Source organism: Micromys minutus (assembly GCF_963924665.1).
Source record: "Micromys minutus genome assembly, chromosome: 17".
NCBI lineage: Eukaryota > Metazoa > Chordata > Mammalia > Rodentia > Muridae > Micromys > Micromys minutus.
In genome coordinates, this window is record NC_137952.1 from 27,644,941 (window position 1) to 27,670,353 (window position 25,413).

At 45.2% G+C, this 25,413-nt stretch overlaps 1 protein-coding gene across 1 annotated transcript in view; it reads right to left on the reverse strand.

The window, feature by feature from the left end:
• The window catches only part of EHD4 (EH domain containing 4), a 62,916-nt gene that overhangs the window by 6,194 nt on the left and 31,309 nt on the right, over nucleotides 1-25,413 (reverse strand). Inside the window, exons 4-5 of the mRNA XM_080930780.1 lie at nucleotides 7,938-8,350; nucleotides 996-1,160 (exon numbers count right to left, since the gene is read on the reverse strand). Coding sequence (XP_080786906.1) covers nucleotides 996-1,160; nucleotides 7,938-8,350 — 578 coding nt within the window. The remainder of the gene's footprint in view (nucleotides 1-995; nucleotides 1,161-7,937; nucleotides 8,351-25,413) is intronic.

Genomic DNA, 25,413 nt, shown 5'->3' on the forward strand with positions numbered 1-25,413 from the left:
AGGGCACAAGGGAACAGCTGTTCTGCAGCTGGGACATGGAGTGGAGAGCATAACCTAAGGTGTAAAAGACAAGTTTCAGCTGGGCAGTGGGCACACACCTTTAATCAGCACTAAGAGGCAGAGGCAGGTGAGTTCCAAGCCCGCCAAGGCTACACAGAGAAACAAGGTCTCAAAGGGAAAAAAGGTCTCTGGGAAAGGACCAAGTTAGTTATCCTGTGGCCAGAAAAAAGGAAATTCTTCCAGAATACCCATCTTATTGCTAGAAAGAAAAAATATATCTCTGTGTTTGTCATAAAACAAATTCCCTCCTACTTGGTTGCCCAGTCCAGCCTTGATAAAAGTGTTTGTGCCTAGTCTTAGTACATCTTGTTATGTTGTGTTCAGTTGATAGTCTGGGAGGCCTGAGTTTTTTCTGCAAAGAAATGGAAGTCCACTGGACTGGGGGGAGGGGCGGGGGAGGAAAGAGAGGAGGAGATTGAAAGGAGGGAGGGGAGAGTGTGGATGCATTGTATAAGAATAAATTTAAAAACCCAACCATTTGACCAGATCCTGTGACAGATCGCAGCGGGAGCACTCGCCTTGACTGCAGACACAGAGCTGCCAACAGAACAGCGAGTCACCCCCCTTCCTGGCACCAGCCATGGCAGCATTTCCTTTATTACAGTTGACCTCACCGCTGTTTTGTCCACTCTCTTCTTCCTCACCCCCCTCTGAAGCCAGCGGGGAAGTGAGTCCCAACCTTAGCCATGCACCCATTTTAGCCACTCTTGTGTCGTGGAGTGAGGAACACAACAGTTGGTCTCAGGGTGAAACCTGTACTTAGTCTACTTAGCTGTTCCTTAAAAATTGAGACCAAGTTTGAAAAGTGATTTATACACAAATCTAGACTTTAGCCTCTTTTGACTATTGGGTGCAGATGTAACCAGTTAGGCAATGTGGAAAGGAATCGTAGTTCCCACAACCTCCCCATGACACTGTTATGGGTCTCCCAGTACCTGCATGGCCTTGACCTCAGGGAAGTCCCCTGCAGAAATCTGGTATTCTCGTTGCAGCTGAACATAGATTTCCGGAAGCCTGAAGATAAGTTCCCGCTTCTTATTCTCTTTTCCAAACATATTGGGCATTTCCTTCTTCAGGTAGCTGATGATGTAGGCATGGACCTGAGGGGATATTTCAGGTGAGCACACCACACTTTAGACAAGAGATAAATGAGACCCATTCCATGCAGAACTCTGGTCCTCAACCACAAGAGAAGGTGAGGAGCCAGGAACCAGGCAGCCTAAGGGTAGCTAGAATGTACTTCCAGAGTTCCAGACAGTGGCCTGGACCAGGTAATTGACAGCTGGTCTTAAGGAAGAACCAGAGGGAGAAGATATGCTGAGATGACATGGGGGGGGGGTGAGCAGAGAGAACCCCAACATTAAAGGGAGGTAAGGGGAAGGCCCAGAAAGACACTGGGAAGCAGGATGTGACAGATAAGGGATCTGAGATGACAGGGCAAGGGAAGAGGTGACATCTGAGTTGGACTCTGTGAAGATCAGTAGGAAACACAGTGAGTACAGCAGGAGAGGGTGCTAACAAGCTGGGTGTGTATTTGGGGTGGTATGCACTTGGTCCAGAGGTGGGAGGTGGGCTGCATCCAGACCTTGCTCAGCAGGCATTAGGAGCCACTGGAGGATTCATGGTGAGGCTTTGCTGATCTAATGCTTATAGAAATAAATGATGGTTCTCCAGGGTCAGAGAAGTCAGAACAATGGTGAACAGTACGACACTTGGCCGAGAGCCAGGTGGCGTGAGGCAAAGCTGCACAGAGACCGTCCTAGGTTGTGTCTCCAAGTTTACTTCCAAGAAAAGGCAGCTCTGTATCCTCTTGTGTAGTGGTTCTGGGGTCTGGGCAGGAAGTGAACAGACCTCTAGTAGAAATGATCACCTCTGTGACTAACAAGAAAAATGTAGAGAAAGTTTCACCTGCAGCCTGTGGACACCAGGAAGTTAAAGTGGAGTTTGACAGTGGCTCATGTACACGGGAACAGTGCCCTGTGAACAATGAAGTAAGAATGATCACTGGGCATGCCTCAACAGGTAGAATGCTGACACCTTCACAGGAGACCAGTTGCCGGTGACCAGACTGGATGAAAAGCTCTCGCTGGGGAGGAAACCCAGATACATGAAAGGGAAGGTTCCCAACCCATCAGGTTGTGTGCATTTATGTTAAGCTAATACATAATTGGACAGGGAGAAGTGGTGGGAAAAAGGAGAGGAAACGGAAGAGGGGGAGTCAGAGAAGGAGAGGAAGGAATGGGGAACAGGAGGACGGCTAACGGCAAGTGATAAGGGATCTCTGAGGAGGGGATAGAGAGTGTAGTGGGAAATCTGCCCAATATAGATACACAGCTTGTGTTCCTAATCACTGAGTTGTGCTTTCACTGAATGGGTTTATTTGGGTTGAAGAGGATATTGTAACAAATTGGCAATTTGGGTTGAAAAGGATATTGCAATAGGGGTGGGCAATCTCCCCAGTGGGGGACTGTCACACCCTTCCCTAGTGTTTCCATTATACCAGTTACTTCCAACTTCAGCTCAGTAAGTTGTGTTCATTACAAAAGTTTGTTTTTACAGAACTTCAAATCTACAGAGTAGTTCAGACACCAAATGACTAAAATAGTAAAGGATGAAAAATGGAGCAGTGGTTAGAGAAGCTCTTAATGAAGGAGATTGGAGAGAGTGAGCAGATACGTGTCACTGCTGAGCTGAGCCTCTGGTGTGTGTGCACACTGGGTGGGCCAGCAGGAACCGAACAGCAGGAAAAGCACATGCAGTGTACACAGCCACCTGTACTCCTGTCGGGCTGTATGGCTATTGCTAAGGGACCAGCTTCTTAAACAGTGGTTGCTTAACTGAATGTTGTAAAAGAAAATAGGCAACAATTAAAGCTTTCTGGATGCACAATCAAACATTAACGCACAATCACACTTGAAATGAGTCTGAGGTACTTCACACTTGCCCCTGTAGTACTGTGTGACTTCATGGCAACTGTGGTTCTGAACATACAACATGTGCACTTTGAACTATTCATGTCACACCATACACTGACAATAAGTTGTCTGAAATACTTCTACTCAGATCGAGACTGTTATTGGGTTTATGGTAATAATTTTTTTTCAGTTAATTCTGGGCATGGCAATTCACGTTTGTAATCTCAGCCCTTAGGACACCGAAACAGGAGGGTTGCCACAGGTTGAGGTCAGCTTGAGCTACACAGTATGTTCCAAGTCAATGTGGGTTACTGAGTAAGATGTATCTCACCTGCCTGCTAAAAAAATTCAATAATAAACCAGAGACCCAAAAGATAATTTTTTAGGTGAAAATATGTGAGACTGAGAGACGCAGCCAAGTCCTGTTGAGCAAGGGCTTGCTATTCTATTCAGATCATAGCTGGTACCAATAACATATGGGATTCTAACAGCCTTAAGGAGGATTTAAGGGGGCCTTTAGAGGCATCTGAGGTCAGCCTTCAGAGAACCAGGTTTCCATATATAGGCTTGAGCACTGACACCCACAAAGCCAAGCAGGGATGGAACTATTTTTAAAGCCTTGCAGTGGATGAGCATTTATGGTCTCATCACTTCACACTACACAGAGACTTCACTTCACTCTACACACACTTCAGCCTCTATCAACCTGATGAGTTACAGAATGCATAACTTCTCCAAAAAGGAATTTGACACTGCAAACAGGAAAGCCAGGCCCTGAATGTTACATGTGACTAAGAGGAAACTATGTCTTTGGAGAGCAAATTAAATTCCACAGAACTGTAGTGACCCCTGAGAGTCACTGAGCTTTCCTTGCCCTCACCCGCTCCTTCCTCAAATGCTGCTTTTGTTTTCTTGTAGAGTGAAGATTTCCAAATGGGTGAAGCCTTTCCTAACCTTGTGCAGGATGGGGTCTAACAGCAAACCTGACTCACTTTTGGCTTTTGTTCATCTATCTCCTAGAGAAGTCTGAGATATGCATAGGTTTATAGATGAATAAAACTAAATTCTATTTCCCAAACTTGTATGTAGGCATTCCTAAAATGGCTTACTCTGAAGAATCATGCAGTAAGCTTTGCCTGGCATCTCAGAGCTAACAGACTTCTGGCAGGCTGCCTCCCACCAGACAAAAGGTGGAGACAAGAAGCATTACCCAGACCACGTGAAGGTCTCTTGTTCCTTTGAAGACAACATTGACAACATACAAATAGAAAAACAGCAACATCACCTAATTTCTAGGCTTTTTGTTTGTATTATTAAAATCTCACATCACTGTGAGTGATTAAAATAAAAACATGAGCCTCAGAGTCCAAGGAAGCTGGGAGAGGAGCAGAGACACCATTGGAGGACATGTGTATCTACCAATACCTTGAGTTTGGACTTCTGCTTGTCTATGAGAGAATTTATTACATCACTCGGCCTATGGTAAAGCAGCCACGGGGCACTTATCTGACCCAGCATGCTCCTACGCTTTAGGCTGGTCCTGTGTGTACAGACTTTTCTTCTTTTGCCCTATGCTGGGAACAGAAGCCAGGGCCTTGAGCATACTAGAGAACTGCTCTATTGCTGAGCTTCACCCACGCCTGTCCCCTGCCTCTTTAAGAACAGTAAGTGACAACGCTGGAGGGCTAGGGACATTTCTACAGAGCAACACAGCATGTGCCATGCAAGGGCCTAATTAAAGTCACTGTGGTCAGTTCTGCTTCTGATCCTGCCAGCTTCCAGGCAGCTTCCTGTCCTGATGCTCAGCTGGGATTGCGACACATCACGTGCAAATGGCACTGTGGAGCTGGTGATGGAAGTAGCTGTGCCTCAAACATTTTCCTCTGTGAGAAGGAACAAGCCAGATGCTATTCTTAGGAGGAAAAGAATATGCTATTTCTTTTCCCATAAGTAAGCTCAGCAAGTTTGACCATCCGCCCCTACATCTGCACAAGGCTGTTCATTATTTCAGTCAGAACACAGAGGCATTTTGTGCCTCACTAACCTAGGCCAGGCTGGTTTGCTCTGAGGACCGAATGCTCAGGAATGTCAGGGAGCACTGCAGGCTGTGGTACTTGGCATTTTCACCCAGCTCCACATTCATACTCGTATTTATTCCCATATTCTCTCTCCCCTTCTCTTTCTTCATTCTTCCCTCCCTCTTCCTCCTTCCCCCTCTTTTTCTCTCTCTCTCCTTTTGGGTTTTCAAGACAGGGTTTCTCTGTTTGGCCCTGGCTGTCCTGGAACTTGCTCTGTAGTCCAGTCTGGTTTTGAACTCAGAGATCTGCTTGCCTCTGACTCCTAAGTGCTGGGATCAAAGGAATGCTCCACCACACCCACTCTTGCCCTTTTTATGACGGAACAGAGCTGCATGTGCCGTCACTGGCCCCTTAGTACTGACTGGCAAATTTTAAATGTCGTGGACACTAAATTCCATGAAACTTGCAGACTACAGGAGCTACTAGCTTTGGTTAGAAAATGACTCAGGTGAGCTTGGTGTGTGGTGGCAATGCTTTTACATGCTTTTAATCCTGGGAAGCAGAGGCAGGTAAATCTCTTAAGTCCCAGGCCAGCCTTGGTCTAAGGAGCAAGTTCTAGGACAGCCAGGGCCACATAGAGAAATCTTGTCTTGAAAAACAAACAAACAAACAAACAAGCAAACAATAACAATAACAAAAAGATAATTTAGACTTTTATATGTTCTGAAGGTTAAATGCATTTGTAACAGCTGGAAAAGAGAAATACCATGTGTCTAAGGGTCACTGATCAGGTAAAGCCAGACAGACCTCCTGCCACTAAGCACTCAGTCCAGGGTAGTGAGTCTTTTAGGAGAGCTGCAGGTAAGTGGCTTCACAAGCTACTTAGAGCAATGCCTTGCAGGACTGGAACAAAGTGGCTTATACCAGGAAGAAAGGACACGTGACTCCCACAGAACCCTGTCCTTGGAATAGTTTGGTGACTCAGGGAGGGAAGTGTATGCATGCCCTGGGGAGTAAGAAAGGGACTAGGAGCTTGTGGCACTGTGTGTATGGGGCAGTGGGAGTCAGAGGCAGGTCTCTTAGGAGCGTGCACACTTGGCAAGAGCAGGAAGATAGCTGCTGAGGAGAAATGAGGTGCTGGAAGCCTTGTGGCCCTCTGGGGAGCCATTCCTGCTTCCCTTAGACAGCACCAAGGCATCATCCTCTGAGTGCCATAAGGGCAAGTACCCATCCCTTGATCAGTACACCCTCACTCTATAACAAGGGTGCTCCGAGCCTCCCCTCCACCAGACTGACTCTTCAGCCCTGGCCTGGGCATGCCATGTCTTTGTCCACTAAATGAACCATGGTTGTACTGGACTCCAAAAGGCTGACACAGTGCATCCAGGCCAGACCAGAAGTCAGGATGCAGGGGTTGACTTCCCTCCTTTGACTTTTTTGTTTTACACTAGAAGACCAAGAGGGGAGTTGACTCTGCTTCCTGATTAAGCTCCAGTAGACGTGGAACAGTCTGTGTTCTGGTGCAAGCTGGAGTCATGGGCCCAGGCAGAAGGTCAGACTAACAGCTAGAGGACTGATTTTTAGCCCTGACTTCTAAACTAATGGATTAGGGGAGTCTGGAGAAATTACTTATCTTACCTTGTCTCTGAAAAATTAGGGAGTCAGTCTGCCCTCTGAATCTCAGACTCAGCTGATCATAGTGACACCTGAGAGGTATTTCCTTATATGTCTGCACACACGTACCCAAGATCAATAGCTATGGGGCAGGGTCTGAAAATTTCCTTGGTTAAAACTCTTGGATACAGACTGGAGAGATGGCTCAGAGGTTAAGAGCACTCATTGACTACTCTTCCAGATGTCCTGAGTTCAATTCCCAGCAACCACACGGTGGCTCACAACCATCTATAATGGGATCTGATGCCCCCTTCTGGTGTGTCTGAAGACAACTACAGTGTACTCATACAAATAGAAATAAATACTTAAAAAAAGCCTCTTGGATACTTCTGGTGATCAACCAGGTCAGACCTCATACTGTCTAACAGCTCGGAGGATACTTCCAGAAGTAGGGCAAATGATATGAAACATACACAGATTTTCTAAAGAACTCCTCCGAGGTGCCTTTGCTATAAGGACCTACAGTGAGCTACAAGCATGGGCTTTAGGCCACAATGAGGATGTATGAATCGGGCATGCTCTCATAACTGCCACTTCACCTCCCAGCTTCTAGGCAGTTATGGGCTCCAGCCTTAAATGCACAGTGTCTAGTGGTGACCTCTCAGCATCCCTCTGGTTCTGGCAGTACCACCTCTTCTATTCTGGACCAGGTGAGATCTCATCCTCCTGTCAACGCTGTCACGACGGCTGCCTTGTAGCTACTGCACTGGCTGATCTCACCCTGTGCCCAGGCGCTGTGCTCAGTGCTGGGTCCCACAGAATCGTACAAGCACTGTGTGAAAGGTTTTTGTTGGCTCCAGGTTTCAGATTCAAAACCAGGCTTCAAAGTCTTGCTTGAGATTACACACTGGGACAGAGCACGACCCTGATGCTAAGGCTATGTTCTTCTTTGCTTTTTGTTAGTTTAGTTTGTTTGTTTATAGAGAGGGTTCATTATAGCCCTGGTTACTCTCAAACTCATAGAGATCCCCCTGTCTCTGTCTCTTGAATGTAGGGGTTAAAGGCACAACAAGATTATAGTAGTGTCTGTCTGTCTGTTTGTTTTGGACAGGGTCTCACTGTGTAGTCCCGGCTGGCCTGGAACTTCTATAAAGACAAGGCTGGCCTTAAAACTCATAAAGATCCACCTGCTTCTGCTGCCCAAGTGTTGAGATTAAAGGTGTCCCCCAATCACATTCCTCCCTCTAAAGGATGGAGCCATCCAATCCTACAAGAGCTAGTAGTGTCATGCGATCCCTGCCCAGCACCCAGGCTGTCATCTCATGCTTACTTTGGCCAACCTTGCTCGCTTGATGAGGTCATTGAGTTTTCGCACTGCAGCCTTCTGGGGCAGGCTTTGGATGTCTCTGAAGAGGTCCTGTGCTTCAGCCTCGAAGAGACGGCGGTTGTCTGTATTCTGCAGAGGCTGTGCCCAAAATGAGCCAATATAGACTCGAAGCACTTCGGGTGTGTTGATGACCTTGCCCAGAGACCACATGAGGGCCCCATAGACTCGCATCAGCTGCTGTGTGTCCACTTGGTCAGCCTTGTTCAGTACCACTCGGATTTTGTCATCCTGACCCCGGAAGGCCTTGATTGCTTCTGAGAACTCATCTGAGATGTCCAATTTGTGAGCATCAAAGAGCAGGATGATCCTGTCAACCCTCTCAGCAAACCACTGTAAGACCTGGCAGAAGTCATACCCTGGGAAGAGAAAAGGGTCTGTTAGTGTGCTTAACCACTTTGGGGGGCCTACATATGGGAGGGCTCCAGTAAAGAGGGCTGTATCTGAGGCAGCGGAGCCTATGATCTAAAATCATTTCACATGAGGTCCCCTGGGCTAGATGTATATTGTCAAAACTGGGGACTTAGCACCCTTCCTAGGAAGGGAACAGAATGGGGTCTCTGGTCAGTCTGATGAAGCACCACATTCGGGCAAATCCATTTGATATTTGTGACTCTGACTTTACCCAGCACAGGTCTTTGGATAGGCGGCAGAACTGACCTCTAGTCTTGACATTAGACCATGGGCTACAGGCCTGTACTTTGGACAAGTCTCACTCTTCAGAAGCACCCGAGATAAGAAGGGAGAAGCCTGGAGGCCACCTGCAGTTTCCACGGTGTCTGGAAGCATGGGGAAAGAGGGATGTCTTTTAGTCTAAGTTTACAGAGTGTTGAGGAGGTCAAGGGTTGTCTGGGAAAAGTTGTGATTGATATTTATCATGAGGACTATTTATAGCTCAAGTGTGTTTATAAAGTATTTTAAAAATCTGTCATACAGAATATGGTCGTTGCCAATTTCTTTTTTAAAATGGCCAGGGCCACAACAAATTCCACTGAGTGTATTTGGCCACCTACCAATCTGTTCCAAATCAAGCAGTTAAGTAAACACTCTTCCTGAGGTCAAGACTGTCAGCCATCTCCTCCAAGGAAGTAAGTTCCCATGAGAGGCACGCAAGGAGGCCAGTACCAAAAGGCTATTTTGATCTCAGGCTGTTCGGTGGCAGAGCAACAGTCTCCATTTAGCCCAGCCGCTGAGCAGTCACCTCTCCTGCTGCCTTCCCAGCTTGTTTTCCTTGTTCTCTTCCATTTCTAATATTTTCAAATTCATGTTAAAGTCTAGAGAATAACACAGTGAGCGCTGACGTAGCTACCACATAATTTTGACATGGTGCCTTGCTTCCTGCAGATACTTTTAAAAACCAAGCTTGGTTATTCATATGACAAATACCAGACAGCAAAAAAAAAAAAAAAAAAAAAAATTAACTAGATCTTCACCTGTCATCACAGACGAATCTTTACAACCAAACATGCAACAATAGCAGTATCAGCAGCAGCAGCAGCTTTTGTGAATAGGTTGCTGGAGAGATGGTTCAGTGGTTAAGAGTGCTGACTGCTCTTCCAGAGGACCCGGGCTTAGTTCCTAGCACTCACATGTATCTAGTAACTGCCTAAAACTCCAGGTCTAGGATATCCGACATCCTCCTCTGGCTTCCATGGGCACTTCATATACAACAGTGCACAGACTTACATACAAGAAACCACTCATACATACACATCAAAAATAAATAAATCTTAAAAAGAAAAGCCCTACCCTTCACAAATAAGGAAGTGCTGGGTAGAAATTAGTTTCAAAGAGATGAATATGTCAGACATGTTCTCTCATATGCACGATCCTACCACTTAAGGGGTGGAGGTAGGAGGATGGCTACGAAGTTGAGGACAGTCTGAGTTACAGAGTTACCTTTATCCTGATAGATAGATAGATAGATAGATAGATAGATAGATAGATAGATAGACAGACAGACACAAATAAGCAACAACAAAAAGATAAATATAAAATGATAATATTCACACAAAATGTTAAAAACTAGGCAGTGCTCAGCATCCTAGGGATGGATATTCTGCAGCAAACACCCTAAGTGTTAGTATCAACCTAGAAGGCTGACTGGAGATGGAATATGGGTCCTAAGGCAGATGAGGAAGTACTTGGGAGAATGATCTCTTAGGAAAAATAAAGAGGCTTATGGACTAAGTTCTCACCCCTTTGAAAACCAGTGTAAGGGAGCAGACAGATATACAAGCAAACTAGAGCTAGTAAGGGCTTTGTTTTGTTTGGTTTTGAAATAGGTCTCATTTATACCCCGGATGGCCTTGAACTTACAGAAATCTGCCTGCATCTGCCTCCAAAACCAGATGGGATTAAAGGTATTTGGCACTATGCCAAGCCAGTTATGTTTTTTAATAACAGCAGAAATTCATAAGTGTGTGGCTAGGAATGTAGCTCAGTTGGTAGAATGCTTGTCTATGTGCACGGCGCTCTGTTTCCACCCTAACCTGCATAAAGCAGGTGCACTATTATATTCCTGGGAGGGAGGGAATGGCAAGATCACATGTCCAAGATCATTCTTGGCTACATATCTAGTTCTAGGCCAGTCAGGGATATACTAGTCCCCATTTCAAACAAAACAAAATACAACACACACAAAACAAAACCCCAAACCTGATTGAGACACACGAAAGTCCATAGGAGGGCTTCCACGGCCTTTCCTCCCTTCCTCTCCACTTAGTACTTATGCCGATGGGCACAGTGGAGATTTCTAATTCTCCAGTATGTCTGGCTTTAGAACTCTTGATTCCTTGGGGACAAGGAGGGCAGAAGTGGTGCTCAGAATATAGGCCAGAGTTTATTCTCATTTCTTCAACAACCGATTTACATCAGAGCAAAAGCCAAGACTTGCTAAATGGGTCATGTAGTAGTATGTAAAGACAAAGTCAAGATTTTCCTCTAGGTTCTGTCACTCAAAGGTCAAGCAAAATGCCTCACAAGATACCAAGTACCATTGTCACCTGGACTAGTTAGTATACGAGACAGCTCCAAACCACAGGTCATAGTAGCTGAGCCTCAGCACGTGTCCTTCAGGTGTTAGGAGGATGGCCGGGAACTGCTGACAGAAGGGTCTACCTGGTGACTCTTTAGGAGGATGATAGACTCATCCCTCTGGTCCCACTTGGTCTCCCTGTGGCCAGGATGAGACCTATGAAGACTCAGAAATATTCAGAGAAAATGCTGTGAGCAGCAGCGTCCTAAGATGAGTCACTTTTTGATGATCTCCCTTTCTGCTTGGATGGGAGGGTCCTCCATGGGCCACAGGTGTCCCTTTTTATTGTAGGCTGGATACAAGTAAGCGATCTAGACCTGAACACTGTTGTCCTTCTACCAGAGGGTTGAACTTCAAGGGAACAAACGATGTGACAACAGGAGAAAATGTACTCATGAGGGTGAAGATAGTCCTGTGCTCACAGCCATTTCCTGAGCTTAGCTTTCCAACATCCCCATTAGTTAATTCTGTGACTGACCTGACCAGTTCTCTGTGAGTCACAAGCCTTTCACAGTGGTCTCCTAAGACCATGAGAAAACACAGAGATTTACATTCCAAATCATAACAGCAGCAAAATTACGGTTATGATATAACAACAAAATAATGTTATGGCTGGGGGTCCCCACAACACGAGGAACTGTATTAAAGGTTGGAAACCACTGTGTTAAAGGTTCCTTTTCTGCTCAAAGTCACCAGAACCCACTTCTTTAATTTGTTGCCAGAAACCATAACTGATAAGACATTTCCTCCGACACTTTAATACTTCTGAGCCTATCTTACAGTCGGTGCCACAGGAAGCCTGCCATCCCTGTAGATAAGCTGAACAACCGTGTTTCGAGTGTCGGCACGCTGTGCAGTCACAGTGACTCTCCTCTCAGGTCCCCCTGGCTGACTTCGTGGCTGGGGCAGAACATGCATAAACTACAGCTTAAATTAAAGTTATAAACAATAAGACCCTGGGCTGGGGAATGTGGCTGAGAGGGGGCAGATTAAAGAAAGGGCAGTGAGGCGCTTCTGGTGCTCTGGTGGGAGCCTGCATTTGGGAACAGAGCTGCTCTGCACGTTCATTCCAGTGAAGCCATTGTACATCTCTGAAGGAATGGCCTCCTGTCTGTGTTTTCTCTTCTTGAAGTAACAATGAGAATTAAGAAGTACAGGTAGGTGGAGCTGTAGTTTGTATCACTGAACAGGTATAAAGGACTGCTTGTCACACAGCAGGCAACACAATCAAGAATAGAAGTCGCTGAACGTCTCCGAGAGCACAGTGTTATCACATATGAGAAAGGTTGGTTTGCTCAATTGCCCGCACATACCATAGTTATTTTGACCTTTTTAGTCACTTCATAAGATTCTGGTTCACTGGCATTTAATATGCTTCTACTGTACAACCATCATTACTTTCCACTTCCTAAGCTTTCTCATCTTCCCAATTCAAACTCTAGACATAACAATTCTCTATTCCCTCTGTGGGGAACGGGAAGCCCTGAGTGGAGTCCTGGAGAATATGAGCTATGACATAAGCTGGCCACATCAAAGACTGTGGAGCCCCAGAGGCATGGCAAAGCGTCCCTTGGGTGAGAAGCGCAAGTATTGTATGTTAAGAGTAGTCACCACAGCAATCCTGCCACCCAATGTTTGTGGCCTGAAGACTCTCCCTACAGAGAATGTTCTTGCTGAGATTAGCTAATCTCATTCACTTGATACAGCTGTGTCTTTGTTCATCTGGGTACCGAAACCCCATCTCCTTGCTGTGCTGTATACAATAGCTCCACTTCTCTGTTGCATAGAATAAGCACACTGAGTTTCCAGGGTGCTGTGGCTTCTCTAGCTAAGAGCCCAGATCACCTAGTTTTCTGTCTGTGTCTCTGTCTGTCTATCTGTCTCCGCCTCTGTCTTTTCTTCATTTGCTCACTACCTCCGTCAGGTCTATTCCTAGAGCCATCCTCAGTTTCTGGGTACAGGATTCTCCTTTCTAGGTTTATGAATCTGACTGCTGTAGTGCTGCATATGAATGGATCACACACTATTTGTCCTTTGTAACTGGCTGGTTTCACCTGGCAAAATCAAAGACCATTCAGATTATAGCGTGTGTGTGTGTGTGTGTGTGTGTGTGTGTGTGCACATGTGTGTACCTATGAGCTTGCATAGAGGCAAGAGGGAAATACAAGGTGCCCTACATGCTTGAACACTTTTTGCTTTATTTCCCTGGGACAATACATAATTATATTCCATCTTTCACTGAACCTTATTTTATTTTAGTTCCCAAGACAGAGTCTCACGTAGTCCTGGATGGCCTGAAATTCACAGAAATCTATTTGTCTCTGTTTAAAAATGGAATTAAAGGCATGTGCCACAATACACGGATCTGAAGATTGTTATGTGTGTCTATGTGAGACACACGTGTGCAGGTATCTGTGGAGGCCAGAGGAGTGTCAGGTACCTGGGAGCTGGAGTTCAGGATGTTGTGAGCTGCCCAAGGTAGGTGCTGGAATGCAGAGCTCAGGGATTCCAGCAGTATGTGCTCTTAACTGCTGAGCTGTCTCTCCAGTGCCCCTCTTCGGCCTATAAATGCATTAACCACAGGGACCACCTTCTTCATAGCTGCACACATAGTAGGCAATGGGCAGTGTGGGTTTAGACACACGTAGGCCTTGAATCTAATCCTGCCTCCAGCGTAGTAGTTGTGTGACTTTGCATAAGTGACCTATCTCTGTTACCTTGTTTGTAAAATGGAGTCCACAACATTACCCACATACATTTTAGGCCCTCAGTCTTAATATATGCGGAATTTAGAATCATCTTAGCACCTAGAAAACTGTTCAGAATGTTATCTACCAGTCATATTAAAGAAACAAAATTTTGTATCTAGTGTTTGAGGCACAGTGAGGCCATAGTAAATGTTTATCAAAAGATGCCTGGCTAGGGTGAAATACAGTCTGGATCTAGGATGAGAGGCTGTTCCCTAGAGACTTTAGAAAATTCAGGTTTCTAGCTGTCTAGTCCCAAACTGGGACAATCCAGCTGTCTATTAAAAGGCTTGTAAGGAGGGATGCAGGCAATATGGGTCACTCCTGACACATGAACTGGAGTGAAGGAAGCCGGTTACTACAGAGGATATACTGAGCACTTTACGTAGAATCCTAACAAGGAAGTTAGGTGCACGCCAGTGCTGCCTACAGCAGGGCGGGGCTGATCCCTAAGTGACTGTAACAAAGCTCCCAGGGTGATGAAGGTGGCTACGCGTATGCACAGATTTGTCACAGCTCTCTAACCTGCACAAGCATTAGAGATGCATTTTATTATAAATGAACATGCACATATGCACACACGTGTGGAGGCTGCAGGAATGGCAGGAAAGTCACTCAGTTGTTTTTAGACGTATTTTGTGTGTGTGAGTGCTCAGCCTGCATGCACATGTGTGTATCATGTGCATTCCTGGTGCCCATGCAGATGAGAAGGCAGCATTAGATCCCCTTGGAGTTACAGTTGTGGCGAGTCCAGTGTGGGTACTGGGAACTGAATGTGGGTCTGCTGTAAGACAGTAACTGTACTCTTCACCAGAGCCACTTCTTTAGCCTTAATTATAAACATTCCAACTCTTTAAGACCACCCCCCCCCCAGTGAAACTTTTATTGGTATGAAACAAGAACAAAATATAATCAGCCCAACTTTAAGGCTTTGGGAGTTAGGAAAAGGGTATGTGCCCTTCGGAAGATTCCAGTCTGGCATTCCTGGCTCCGTGTTCCAGGAACAAAGGGAGGGTCAGGAAGGAAGGGGCCTGCCCATCCAATCAGGGGCTTCCTGTCATGGTGTCTGTGGAAACTATGGTCTTCATTTGGGCCAAAGAAAGAGCTGCCAGGAAATGGCAGCTAGGGTTTGAAGTTGCTCCCTGTCTCAGGTAAATTATGAGGTGGGGGACCAGAGGAAACAAATTTGGCTATTTTTAATAAGGGGGGGCATTTAAATTTTTCCCCAGAGCCAAATTTCTAATTACATAACTTTTAAGCAAGTTGTGTGTCAATAAAAGGATGTAAAACAATGGAGGACAATCAGAAACCAAGGCCAGAGTCTCCCTGCCTGGGACCTCATGTGGCCTTGGGGTGGCCTTCAGTCTCTGCTCCAACCTTTCTTCTTTGCAAAGGCAACCTACCTCCTAGAGTTAGCAGCTTCAGTTCTTGTCTTGTTGGGGCTCTAACACTACCCCAGAACTTCTGTGTTGGTTTGTTAGTGTGATCACAAGAGCTCCTGGGCCTCCTGGTCACCTTCTATCTCTCTAGTACCTAGCTGGTGAGCGACCATTAGAGACAGGCACTGAGAACGCTGATTATGTTCTCTCCCAGCCAAACGACCCTGTCCCCACACTCTCTCCTCTCCAATCTAGCCCCCAAACCCCTACACATGTTTCTAACTCTTTGAAATTGTGAATACCCTGAGTACTCTGAGGACAACATTTACAGAGCAGTCTCTGTGACTGGCCTGTGCCTCACCACTGGGTCTTTTCTAGTAGTCACTTATTGAACCCCACCCTCCCCACCTTACAGAGCATATGGGCTCTCTGTTGTGAGGCACCTGTCTTTTCCGGTTTCCACACCTTTGCCTGTACTTTCCTTCTGCCTACGTTGACTGATCTGTTCTCCATCTGACCATCCATGGGGCCCCTTCCTCCACACATCCTGTGTCCTCCCTATAGGTCTGTTCTATGCTTCAGGCTTTGGAGTGCCCCCTGGCCTGGGCAATCACTAGTGTACACCATAGAAAGTTGGAGAGTAGACAAGGTCTTAATTATGTTTGTTACTCAAAAGCCCACTGCAGTCGCTTTACACCATCTAAGTCAAGTCCCCTTTGACATGACTTTCCTTCTGCAGTACTTAGTTTATAGTGGTATGTTTATTTGGTGATTAGAAGATGTAAATTCAAGGCTGGAGGGATGACTTAGTGGTTAATAGCATTTGTTCTCTTCCGGAGTTCCTGAATTTTACTCTTAGCTCCCACAATGTAAGGCTCCCCTTCCCATTCCGCCCAACACTACATACCCAGGATCTGCTACTGAACACAAGAGGTGTTTAACAAATGTGTCTCAGTTCTCAAAAAACATAAAAATATCAAATAATCTGCTAATCCAATTTCTGCGGATTTAGAGGGAAGACCTAAAATTGAGACGGATAAATTGTACCCTGTGTTAAATGTTGTATTATTTATTTTTGAGCCAAGCTGTGGAACACAGTGCCCATGCATGGGTCAAAATATAAGGAGTATGTTGTCTATTTTTAATCCAGAATATCAATCAGCTTTGAAGAAAAAGGAAATGCTGCAGCATGTGGCAATGTGACAACATGGACTGGGAACATTAGGATAAATGAGATAAGATTGTAGACAAATGCAGATGCTATGTGATCCTACATGAGATACTGAAACAGTCAAACTCAAGACTCAAAGAGGGGAGTGGTAGCTGCTAGGGCCTGGGGAGGACGGGCCAACAGGCAGAATGGTTCAGTTATGGCAGATGAATGAGCCCTAAAGATTGGCTCAACTCCACTCTATCCAGAATTAATTCCATACTGGATGTAAACATTTGGTAGAGGGGCCAGCAAGATGGTTCAGTGTGTAAACTCACTTGTCACCAGGCCTGACAACTGAGTGTATCCCTGGAATCTATCTGGTGGGAGAGAGAACTGATTCTTACATTTTTGTTCTCTGACTTCCACACCCTGCTGTGGTGCGTGTGCAAGCCAGCACACTCAGACACACACATAAGTAAACTTTTGTTTGTTTTCATTAGATGTGGGTGGGGGAAGGAAAGAAAATTATAAGGAGACTACATTGCCTGTTAAATACTCTTATCACAATAAATAAAACAAAAATAAAATAAAATACATTTGGTTTGGCCAAATGGGTTACTTTGAACAAGTATCAGTTTTTGGCAATTTAAAAGATATAGTTATTTAAATAGTTCTTTAAAAAAGGCTATTTCTAACTACAGGAAGTATATATAATCTAAAAATAAACATTGACTATCTGGGTTCACTCAGGCATTCTAACCACATTTTTAAAAAGAGACATTCAGTAAACAATAGCAGTCACTTTGGTTAGATGTATGTGGGGTCTTTTCATTGTTTCCAGGCTGAGTTTACTTTACAACTAGCAAAATATTTTTCTGAACATTTCATTGTTGTTGAGAACAAAATGACAGCTAAAATACACAATAGATGTCCGTGTTTACTGGTTCTCGCTGCATCTCTGAGTGTCTTGAGACACTCCCACAGGTGCTATCATTTCCCTCGGACTACAGACAGGAACTGACTGGAGAGGTCATCTCACTCCCCCAAAGTACACAGCACTTTGCCAGACCAAGGGGAGCCAAACCCAGGCATCTTAGCCCCAGAGTTTTTGCCTTTATCCGCTGTGCTGCACACAGGGATGCTGGGAGGTGGACCATTATTGAGGATGCTATTCCTTTCCTTCTGTTGTGTGTTTTCAGTAGGGGAGGGATTCAATTTCCAGCACTTCACAGATATAGGCTACACTGGTGTACCTTCCACCACCCAGGTGAAGTAGCATCTCTGCAACTGTGCCGCCCTGCTCCCACTACAGTTTCAGAGCAGGGACAAGTGGTGGTACTATGACAGATAGAACAGTGGCTCTATTCTATCTTTCTGCACAGTGTTGGGGTGAGGGTGGTGCTGAGGGGTAGTGATTCTGGACTGACTCTGAACCCCAGTTCCAGTAGACTTAGGGAGAACACATGCTGTGGTAACTGTCTGCACACAAGGGCCCCTGAGAAGAGTTGTTTTTGTGAAGGTTTAATGTGGGCTTTTCCTCAAAGATCTCAGTGGGTAATGGTTATCTCTTGGGGAAGAACAAGACCCCAGCGCTCAGGAGCAGTCCCTGCCTCAGCACACTTGGCCTGAAGGGAGTTTGGCTAAAATGTAGATACAAACCAGGTCCAGATAAACTCAGTCCTAGGCTTCCTGCTGTTTACCTCGTCCCTCTCCCCATCCTTCTCCCTCTGGGATTCAGTCCAAGACCCCGTAAATCAGATTTTCTATGCACGTCTCCTTGTAAAATAGACAAGCCTGTCCTTCTGTTCGGTGTGAGGAGACAAGAGACCAGAGAAAGTTGACCAACACTAACATATCAAGTCTGGTGATGTGTGCAGAACCCACATGGTGGAAGGAGAAAATGGACCCCCAGGGGGTCTGACCTTCACACACGTGTTGTGTATACTATGTCCACAGTCAAAGTAAATAAAGCTAAAATGACCAATACATAAAAGAAGCCAGTCAGCAGAGAAAGGTTAGGACCACTTCCTTACCTGAGCTTTATGTAACAAAGCATGTGTAAAAAAGACCCCCAGACACAAATGTGGGAGAGGCAGGAGCTATCTTTGCTCCCAGATAGTAGCCGCGCTCAGGAAGATGGTAAGGATAATAATGGCGGAGCAGACTGTGGGAGTGTGTCCAGACCATCAGGAAAAGCCTCACCTCACAGGCTCAGTCCCTCAACACTGGGCAGAGGAAGGTTCTAGGTGAATCCTAGCCACTAAGTTCCAGTGCTTCTTGTAGTCTGACTACATAAAACGAAAAATTGTTTCCTATCGTACTTTCCATCTCAGAATGAATATAAGGCCAAGAAGCTTAAAGAGGCTGGGAAAAGGCAGAATGCCATCTGACACTGAGGCCCTTTTCTAGAGAGGGAAGTTGTTGAGAATCTACCAATGACACACACAAGTCTTGTCACTTGGCCCAGCTAACTATTCCCTGTGTCCAGGCCTGTTTCCACATCTGAGATAAGTCTGGTGATCACCAAGGAATCTTTTGAACCTAAAAGTTTCTAGCTGTTTATATGGTTCTGGATAGGAGGCTATGAAAAGCCAAATGCTTGGGAATCACAGTTCAGCTTTTTAGCATCCATTTAAAACAGGCATCCAGTAGTTACAGGGTCATCTTAAGGAGGCTACAAGGGTAGCCTTGTTTTTCATTTCTCATTTTTTTGGGCTTTGTGTACATGAGACAAGAAAATCTTAATGCATCTATAAATCAGAAAGAGTCAGCTTGGCAAACATTACCTGGATTTTCTCTCTCTCTCTCTCTCTCTCTCTCTCTCTCTCTCTCTCTCCTTTCTTTCAAATATTCTCTGTACCCGAATTTTCTTAAGGCAAAATGCCAATATGATCAGGCTCCACCCAAGTGTGATAAGGCCAAACACTAACAGATAAGGCTTTGACCCTGACGATAAATCTTGTCATTCCCCGGTTCAGAAGGGCTAAAAGACAACGATTCTTCAAACCACAGTTTTCTAAAGAGAAATGGTAAACCAAGATGATGAGTTCAAGAAAGGCCTTAGAAACAACTTCTGACTCCAAGAACCCAAGCCCACCCTGCCCTTGCTTTGAAATACCCAGTACTGCCTAAGTGTTCTGTGAGTGTGGGACAGCAGCCAGACATGACGACCAGTTCCAGCAACTAAATTATGCCTTGCCAAACCATTACTCAGAGATTTTCTGAGTTTATGTTACAAAAGACAGATCCAATCAGCAGGGACCTTGTGAGTCTACATGGTCTAACTTTCTCTGGTCTCTTGTCTCCTCACACTGGACAGAAGGACAGGCTATGAGGGCTCTTAAGAAAACATTCGATAATTTTACCAAGGACAGTCCATGTTATAGCTAAGGTTACCAATGATACTTTACAACAGTCAAATAAAGCTTGGTGTGGTGATCCCAGAGACAGGCAGATCTCTAGAAGCTTAAGGTCAGCCTGGTTATACAGTGAGACCGTTTCAAAACAAAAAAACCAAAATACCCCAAGAGGTGTTTGGATCCAGGTGAATTGTGTGAGATGGTGGTTTCTCCAGGAAGCTGCCATGGTACACGTGAGAAACATCACCAGGTACAGAAAAAGAGGGCCATGGGAGAAAAGCCGAGAACTGTGGCATAGACTGGGCTGTCATACCCCCTCTTCTCTGACCACTTGCTGTGGCAGGCCTCCCAATTCCAGCCTTGCTGTACTCTCTGGCTTTCCCTAGCTCTACTGTCAACACAAACATCCAATTTACTCATTCTGGTTTTTGTTTTTCCTTTTGTTTCCTGAAGAACACTGAGATCCTGGGTCTAACCATAGTTCTATACAATAAACTGTGGTCAACATGTCTACTATTCACCATGGCTTTACGCTAAATGGCTTCTACAGGTCCCCTCCTTTATCATCAGGACTCTGGGATCTGCGCTCAGGTCAGCCTCTTCAATATCTGTTTCGAGCTTGCCTGCGTCGCAGGACCTGCACCACAGTGCCTCAACAGTCCTGTTATCCTCAGCTCTTCCACACCCTCAGGCTCGTCAGGATGACAGGAGCCTACACATGTGGCTGCAAACTCTGAAGTCAGTTTCCTCCGTGTTTCTTCACGGTTACGGAGAATAGCTAACATTTAGCACCTATATATTTACTTGGACTATCTGATAAAGTTTTTTGTTTTGTTTTGTTTTCTTTTTTGTTTTTTCCCTGTTCTGTGGAAGAGGCAGAGGCAGGAAGCAGCAAAGTATCTTCCCAGTTTGTGACAGGGTCTGGGAAATGGAAAGATGCTCCAGAAAGTATTTCTCAGCACGCTGCTTCTCTACTATCTAGCAACCTGCATTTATAATCATCCCACCCCCCCAGGAAGAGGACAGTGACTATTATGGAAGTCTTTTGGTTTTCCACGTGTAATGGTGGGATTGAGGCAATCTGAAAAGAAAGGGCCCATTTCACTAGTGAGGTTATTAAACATCTGAAGGTTCAAATATGAAAAATCCTTATTTAAATTCATTAGAGGTTTATAAGAGACCTACCTTGAGAGATCTGAAATGCTTAGAGCACTGCACAAGGAGTGATGAGACAGACACTTCAGACTCCGACTCCATTCCCCTGGTCACCTGGTGACCTCTGCAGAGTGGGATAAGCTTTGCTCTCAGTGTAGGTTTTTCCCTGGGAGATACTGGTTAGCCGAGGAGACCAGCCCATGCTGTCTCAGGCAGCCTTTTCTTAGAGAAAGAAGAGGCTCTAAGGGATAGAGTTCTGAATCTAGAAGAGCCATCAAACTTGCCAGCATCTTATCATTTCCTGTTTGGGGTGAAAGGGTTACAGGGTCTGACTCAGAAGTAGTGTCCTAATGCTGCTCCCAAATATTCAAAGTAGCACTCTTATGTCAGAATCCTTAAGAAGCTGCCTCTGGTCACCAGGTCTTAGTAATGGCAACTGTGTCTTAACCTGTGTACCGGCTGGTTTTGTGTCAACTTGACACAAGCTGGAGTTAATCACAGAGAAAGGAGCCTCAGTTGGGGAAATGCCTCCATGAAATCCAGCTGTAAGGCATTTTCTCAACTAGTGATCAAGAGAGGGAGGATCCAGCCCATTGTGGGTGGTGCCATCCCTGGGCTGGTAGACCTGGGTTCTATAAGAAAGCAGGCTGAGCAAGCCAGGGGAAGCAAGCCAGTAAGTAACATCCCTCCATGGTCTCTGCATCAGCTCCTGCTTCCTGACCTGCTTGAGTTCCAGTCCTGACTTCCTCTGGTGATGAACAGTGATATGGAAGTGTAAGCTGAATAAACCTCTTCCTCCCCAACTTGCTTCTTGGTCATGACGTTTGTGCAGGAATAGAAACCCTGACTAAGACAGCCTGGAACTTATCACTTCAGTGTGCCATTCAGCACTTATAGCAAAAATTGAGGAGCAGAGAAAACAGGGCTGGATACAAGAAGACACAGAAACAGTCTGGTGTGAAGCACAGAGAAACACAATCAACAACAGAAATTGGCCAGTAGTCTACAGAAAAAATGTCCGGATGTTCATAACGGTACGTCTGGGTAATCAAGAGGTTTAAAAGATAACCTTTCAATGGCTTCCTGTTATTCCCAAAGCAAAATCTATGTGCTTCTTCTCTAGGCCTTTGGCGCACACCTGCAGACCCTCCTTTTGGCTATTCACCAGTGCACCGTGAACTCAGAGCTTTTGCCGGTGCAGCATCTTCTCCTACAGAGCCCTTCTCAACTTGGAGGCAAACTCTCCATTCTTTTTTAGTGGCTCTAGGGTCCAAATCAAAAGCATACTAGGCAAACACTCTACCTGTAAGTGCCATACATCCCTGGCCTTACCTGGCATTCTATATGTATCCTCAGAGAACACCCTTGCCTAGACAACTATAGTAGGAATACTACTGGCTATGGTATACCAAGACTTTTGTTTTTTTTAAAGACTTATTTATTTTATATATGTGAGTATGCTGTCGCTGTTTTCAGATACATTAGAAAAGTGCATCAGATCCCATTACAGATGGTTGTGAGCCACCACATGGTTGCTGAGATTTGAACTCAGGACCTCTGGAAGAGCAGTCAGTGCTCTTAACCATTGAGCCATCTCTCCAGCCCAAGACTTTGTTTTTTAAGCTTCTGTTTCAACTTGAATTTGTTCTGTATTTTGGCTCATCCTTGACATCCAAGGTATCTGTTCTACAGAGTCGGCCAAACAACTGTGAAATCTAAAGCCACAGGCAGGTACAGAAGGTGCTGAAGAGCTTGCCCAGGAACACCTGGCACAGTGTGGAATGTGACAACCAATGTTGGAAGATCTCCTCACCCTTCTCTCTACTGCCTGACAGTGAGAACTGCAGGGCGCTATGCAGTCTTTCCAAAGATTGCCAAAAAAATAGGATTCAGTTAGTATCTGGGAAGTGTCTTAGTGTTTCTATTGCTCTGATAAAAAAGCATGAGCAAAAGCAACTTGGAGAGTACAGGTTTTATGTCAGCTCACAGTTCTACATCACAATCTAGTATCAAAGGAAGTCTGGGCAGGACCTCAAACAGGGCAGGAACCTAGAGGCAGGACGTAATGTAGAGGCCATGGAGTGGTGCTGCTTACTGCCTTGTTCTGCCTGCTTTCTTAGTATCAAAGGGTGCCACCTGACAAAGGGTAGCATCGCCTTCAGTGAACTGGGCTTCCCCACCTACAGGCAAATCTCACAAAGGCATTTCCTTAAATGAGGTTCCTTCTTCCCAGATGACCCTAGCTTGTGTCAGGTTGACATAAGAAGTAACCAGCACAAAGAGGAAAGCATCAATTACATTGCTTCCCAGGGCTGCTCTCTCAAGAGTGAGGCTGGTGGACTACACTGTCCCTAAGCCTTACAGCTGGAGAACCGATGGGCAATAGTCACACTCAGCTTCTCTTTAGCTGCTTTGTTTAAGCAACCATAAGACTTCAGGGTTTAAATACAACTCATTTTCTTTGGTAGCTCTGAGCTGACTACTGGTTCTTAGTTGGGGTTGGGGTCCCTCATGAGATCAGATGGCAGCGGGACAGGACTTATCTGACTGCTTAAATGAGTTGGTCAGGAGATACATGGTGCCTTCATTCACTTGTGAGCCAAACCAGCTGAGTGGCTAGCTAACCCTCTGCGGGGGTGGAGGGTGGGGGATGGGCCTCCCCACCCATAGGGCAGTGTTGGCTTCTTTCCAAGCAAACATTCCAAGAGATCCAGGTGAAACCTGCAAGGTTTCCTATGGTTTAGACTAGGGGCGTCCACATGAAATATCCCTTCTGCTAAATTCTACTGATTAAAAAGTGAGATTAAAAGGTCTGATCAACCAAATTCAAGGTGAGGAGGCTGTACACAATGCAAGTCTTGGAGGCACAGTTCAGGGTATGGTGGTGAGAGGTGTCTATTGAGAATAGCTCGTTGCACAGTTATGTTCAAATTGCGTAGCTTCTCTGTGCCTCACTTAGCTCTTCTGTCTAATGGGACAACTGCTCCCATCCCACAGAACTCAATGTTTCACTATGCAACTATCAGCTCATACTTAACGAGGATAAGAAGCATTTTTCAATTAATTTGCTTCCCAATATCTATGGAAACATTTGTGAAACGTTTTATGATTACCAGTTGTTCTCTTCATAAACTAAGAAAAATGTCTGCCTTGCTATCAATATATATATACTTACATATATTGTTTTTCAGGTGAAAGTCTAGGCTTTAAGTTTGGGGGGAAAAGCAATCATTCCTTATGATCAATTATTCATTTAAAATGTTAGTGAAATCTCTGCCAGGGCCTGGCAAAAGACTTTGAGTTCACATTCAGAAGCAGCAACGCTAGTGATATGGAATTTCCTGTGGCATCGGTGAAAAGGAGGCATGAATGTGTTTGTCAGCAAACTTCTCCAAAGCAAAAAGAATCAGGATTTCCTGTTGGAGGCGGGAGTGATGTCCATCATTTTATAGCCCTGGCTGACTGGCCTCAGCACCAGCCAGAGAACACAATCTGACCACAAATCATCTGGGGTCAGCCCCAGTTATGGGGACTGACACTTCTGAGTATGCAGACACACATTCTACAGGGTTCTCCACCATGCTGCCACCCACTTCTTAATCCTCACTATTCCAAGAACCTTCAAGACATTAACCAAGTCTCCTGTCATGTGTGTGTCCTCTGGCTATTTCCCAGGTTCCGGCACACACATCACTCCCCCACACCCCCAAAGCCTTCAGTGCCCACATTTTAGCTTCCACCCTCTTTTTGTAGTCTAGAAGAGATAATGGTTATCGCCCTTTGCCTGTGCGCCGGGCACATGCTGTGGTAAGAGCTTCATATCAACACTACTTTTATCTTCACCCAGGTCTGTTGATAACAACCGCACTGCAAGCTTGCCTATTTATCCTGTTGTTGAGTAAAGAGAGTCCTGTAGGGCAGGCAAACAGATCAACTGACTACAACTAGAGTTCCCAAATGAGTCTCACATCTATAGATGATGCTGATGATGGTGAAGATGACGATGGAGAAAGGAGCTTACTATGTAGTGCACACTAGCCTGGAACTTTCTACACAGCCCTGACTGGCTCTGAACTGCTGATCCTTCTACCCACTAAGTGCAGGATTGCAGGAATGCATCACTGTGCTCAGTGAACTAATTAAGTTTTGGAACAAAGTGAGAAGACAATTTGATGAGGGAAATAATTATCTTTTCAACAAATGGCACAGAGACAGCAGGATTTACACACACACATACACACACACAAGAAGCCGTACCTCTGACAGACACCATATAAAACAATTAGTTTAAACAATTGATGACTTCATGTAACAGCTTAAACTATAAAACTACTAGAAAAATATAAAAACAAAACATATGTGGTCTAGGCTGTAGCCAAGGATGGCCTTAAGCACCTGGCTTTCCTCCTTCCATCTCCTAAACACTGGGATCTCAGGTGTGACCTCTGTGCCTGCTTGATGAGCACATCTTCATGACCTTGAGTTGGCCTTCTCAGATTCAGATGATCTGAAATGAAGATGTCTATATCTTAGAAATATAAATGAGAAAGTGTAAAACAGTATTTGTAATTATGTATCTGACTAGACTATAG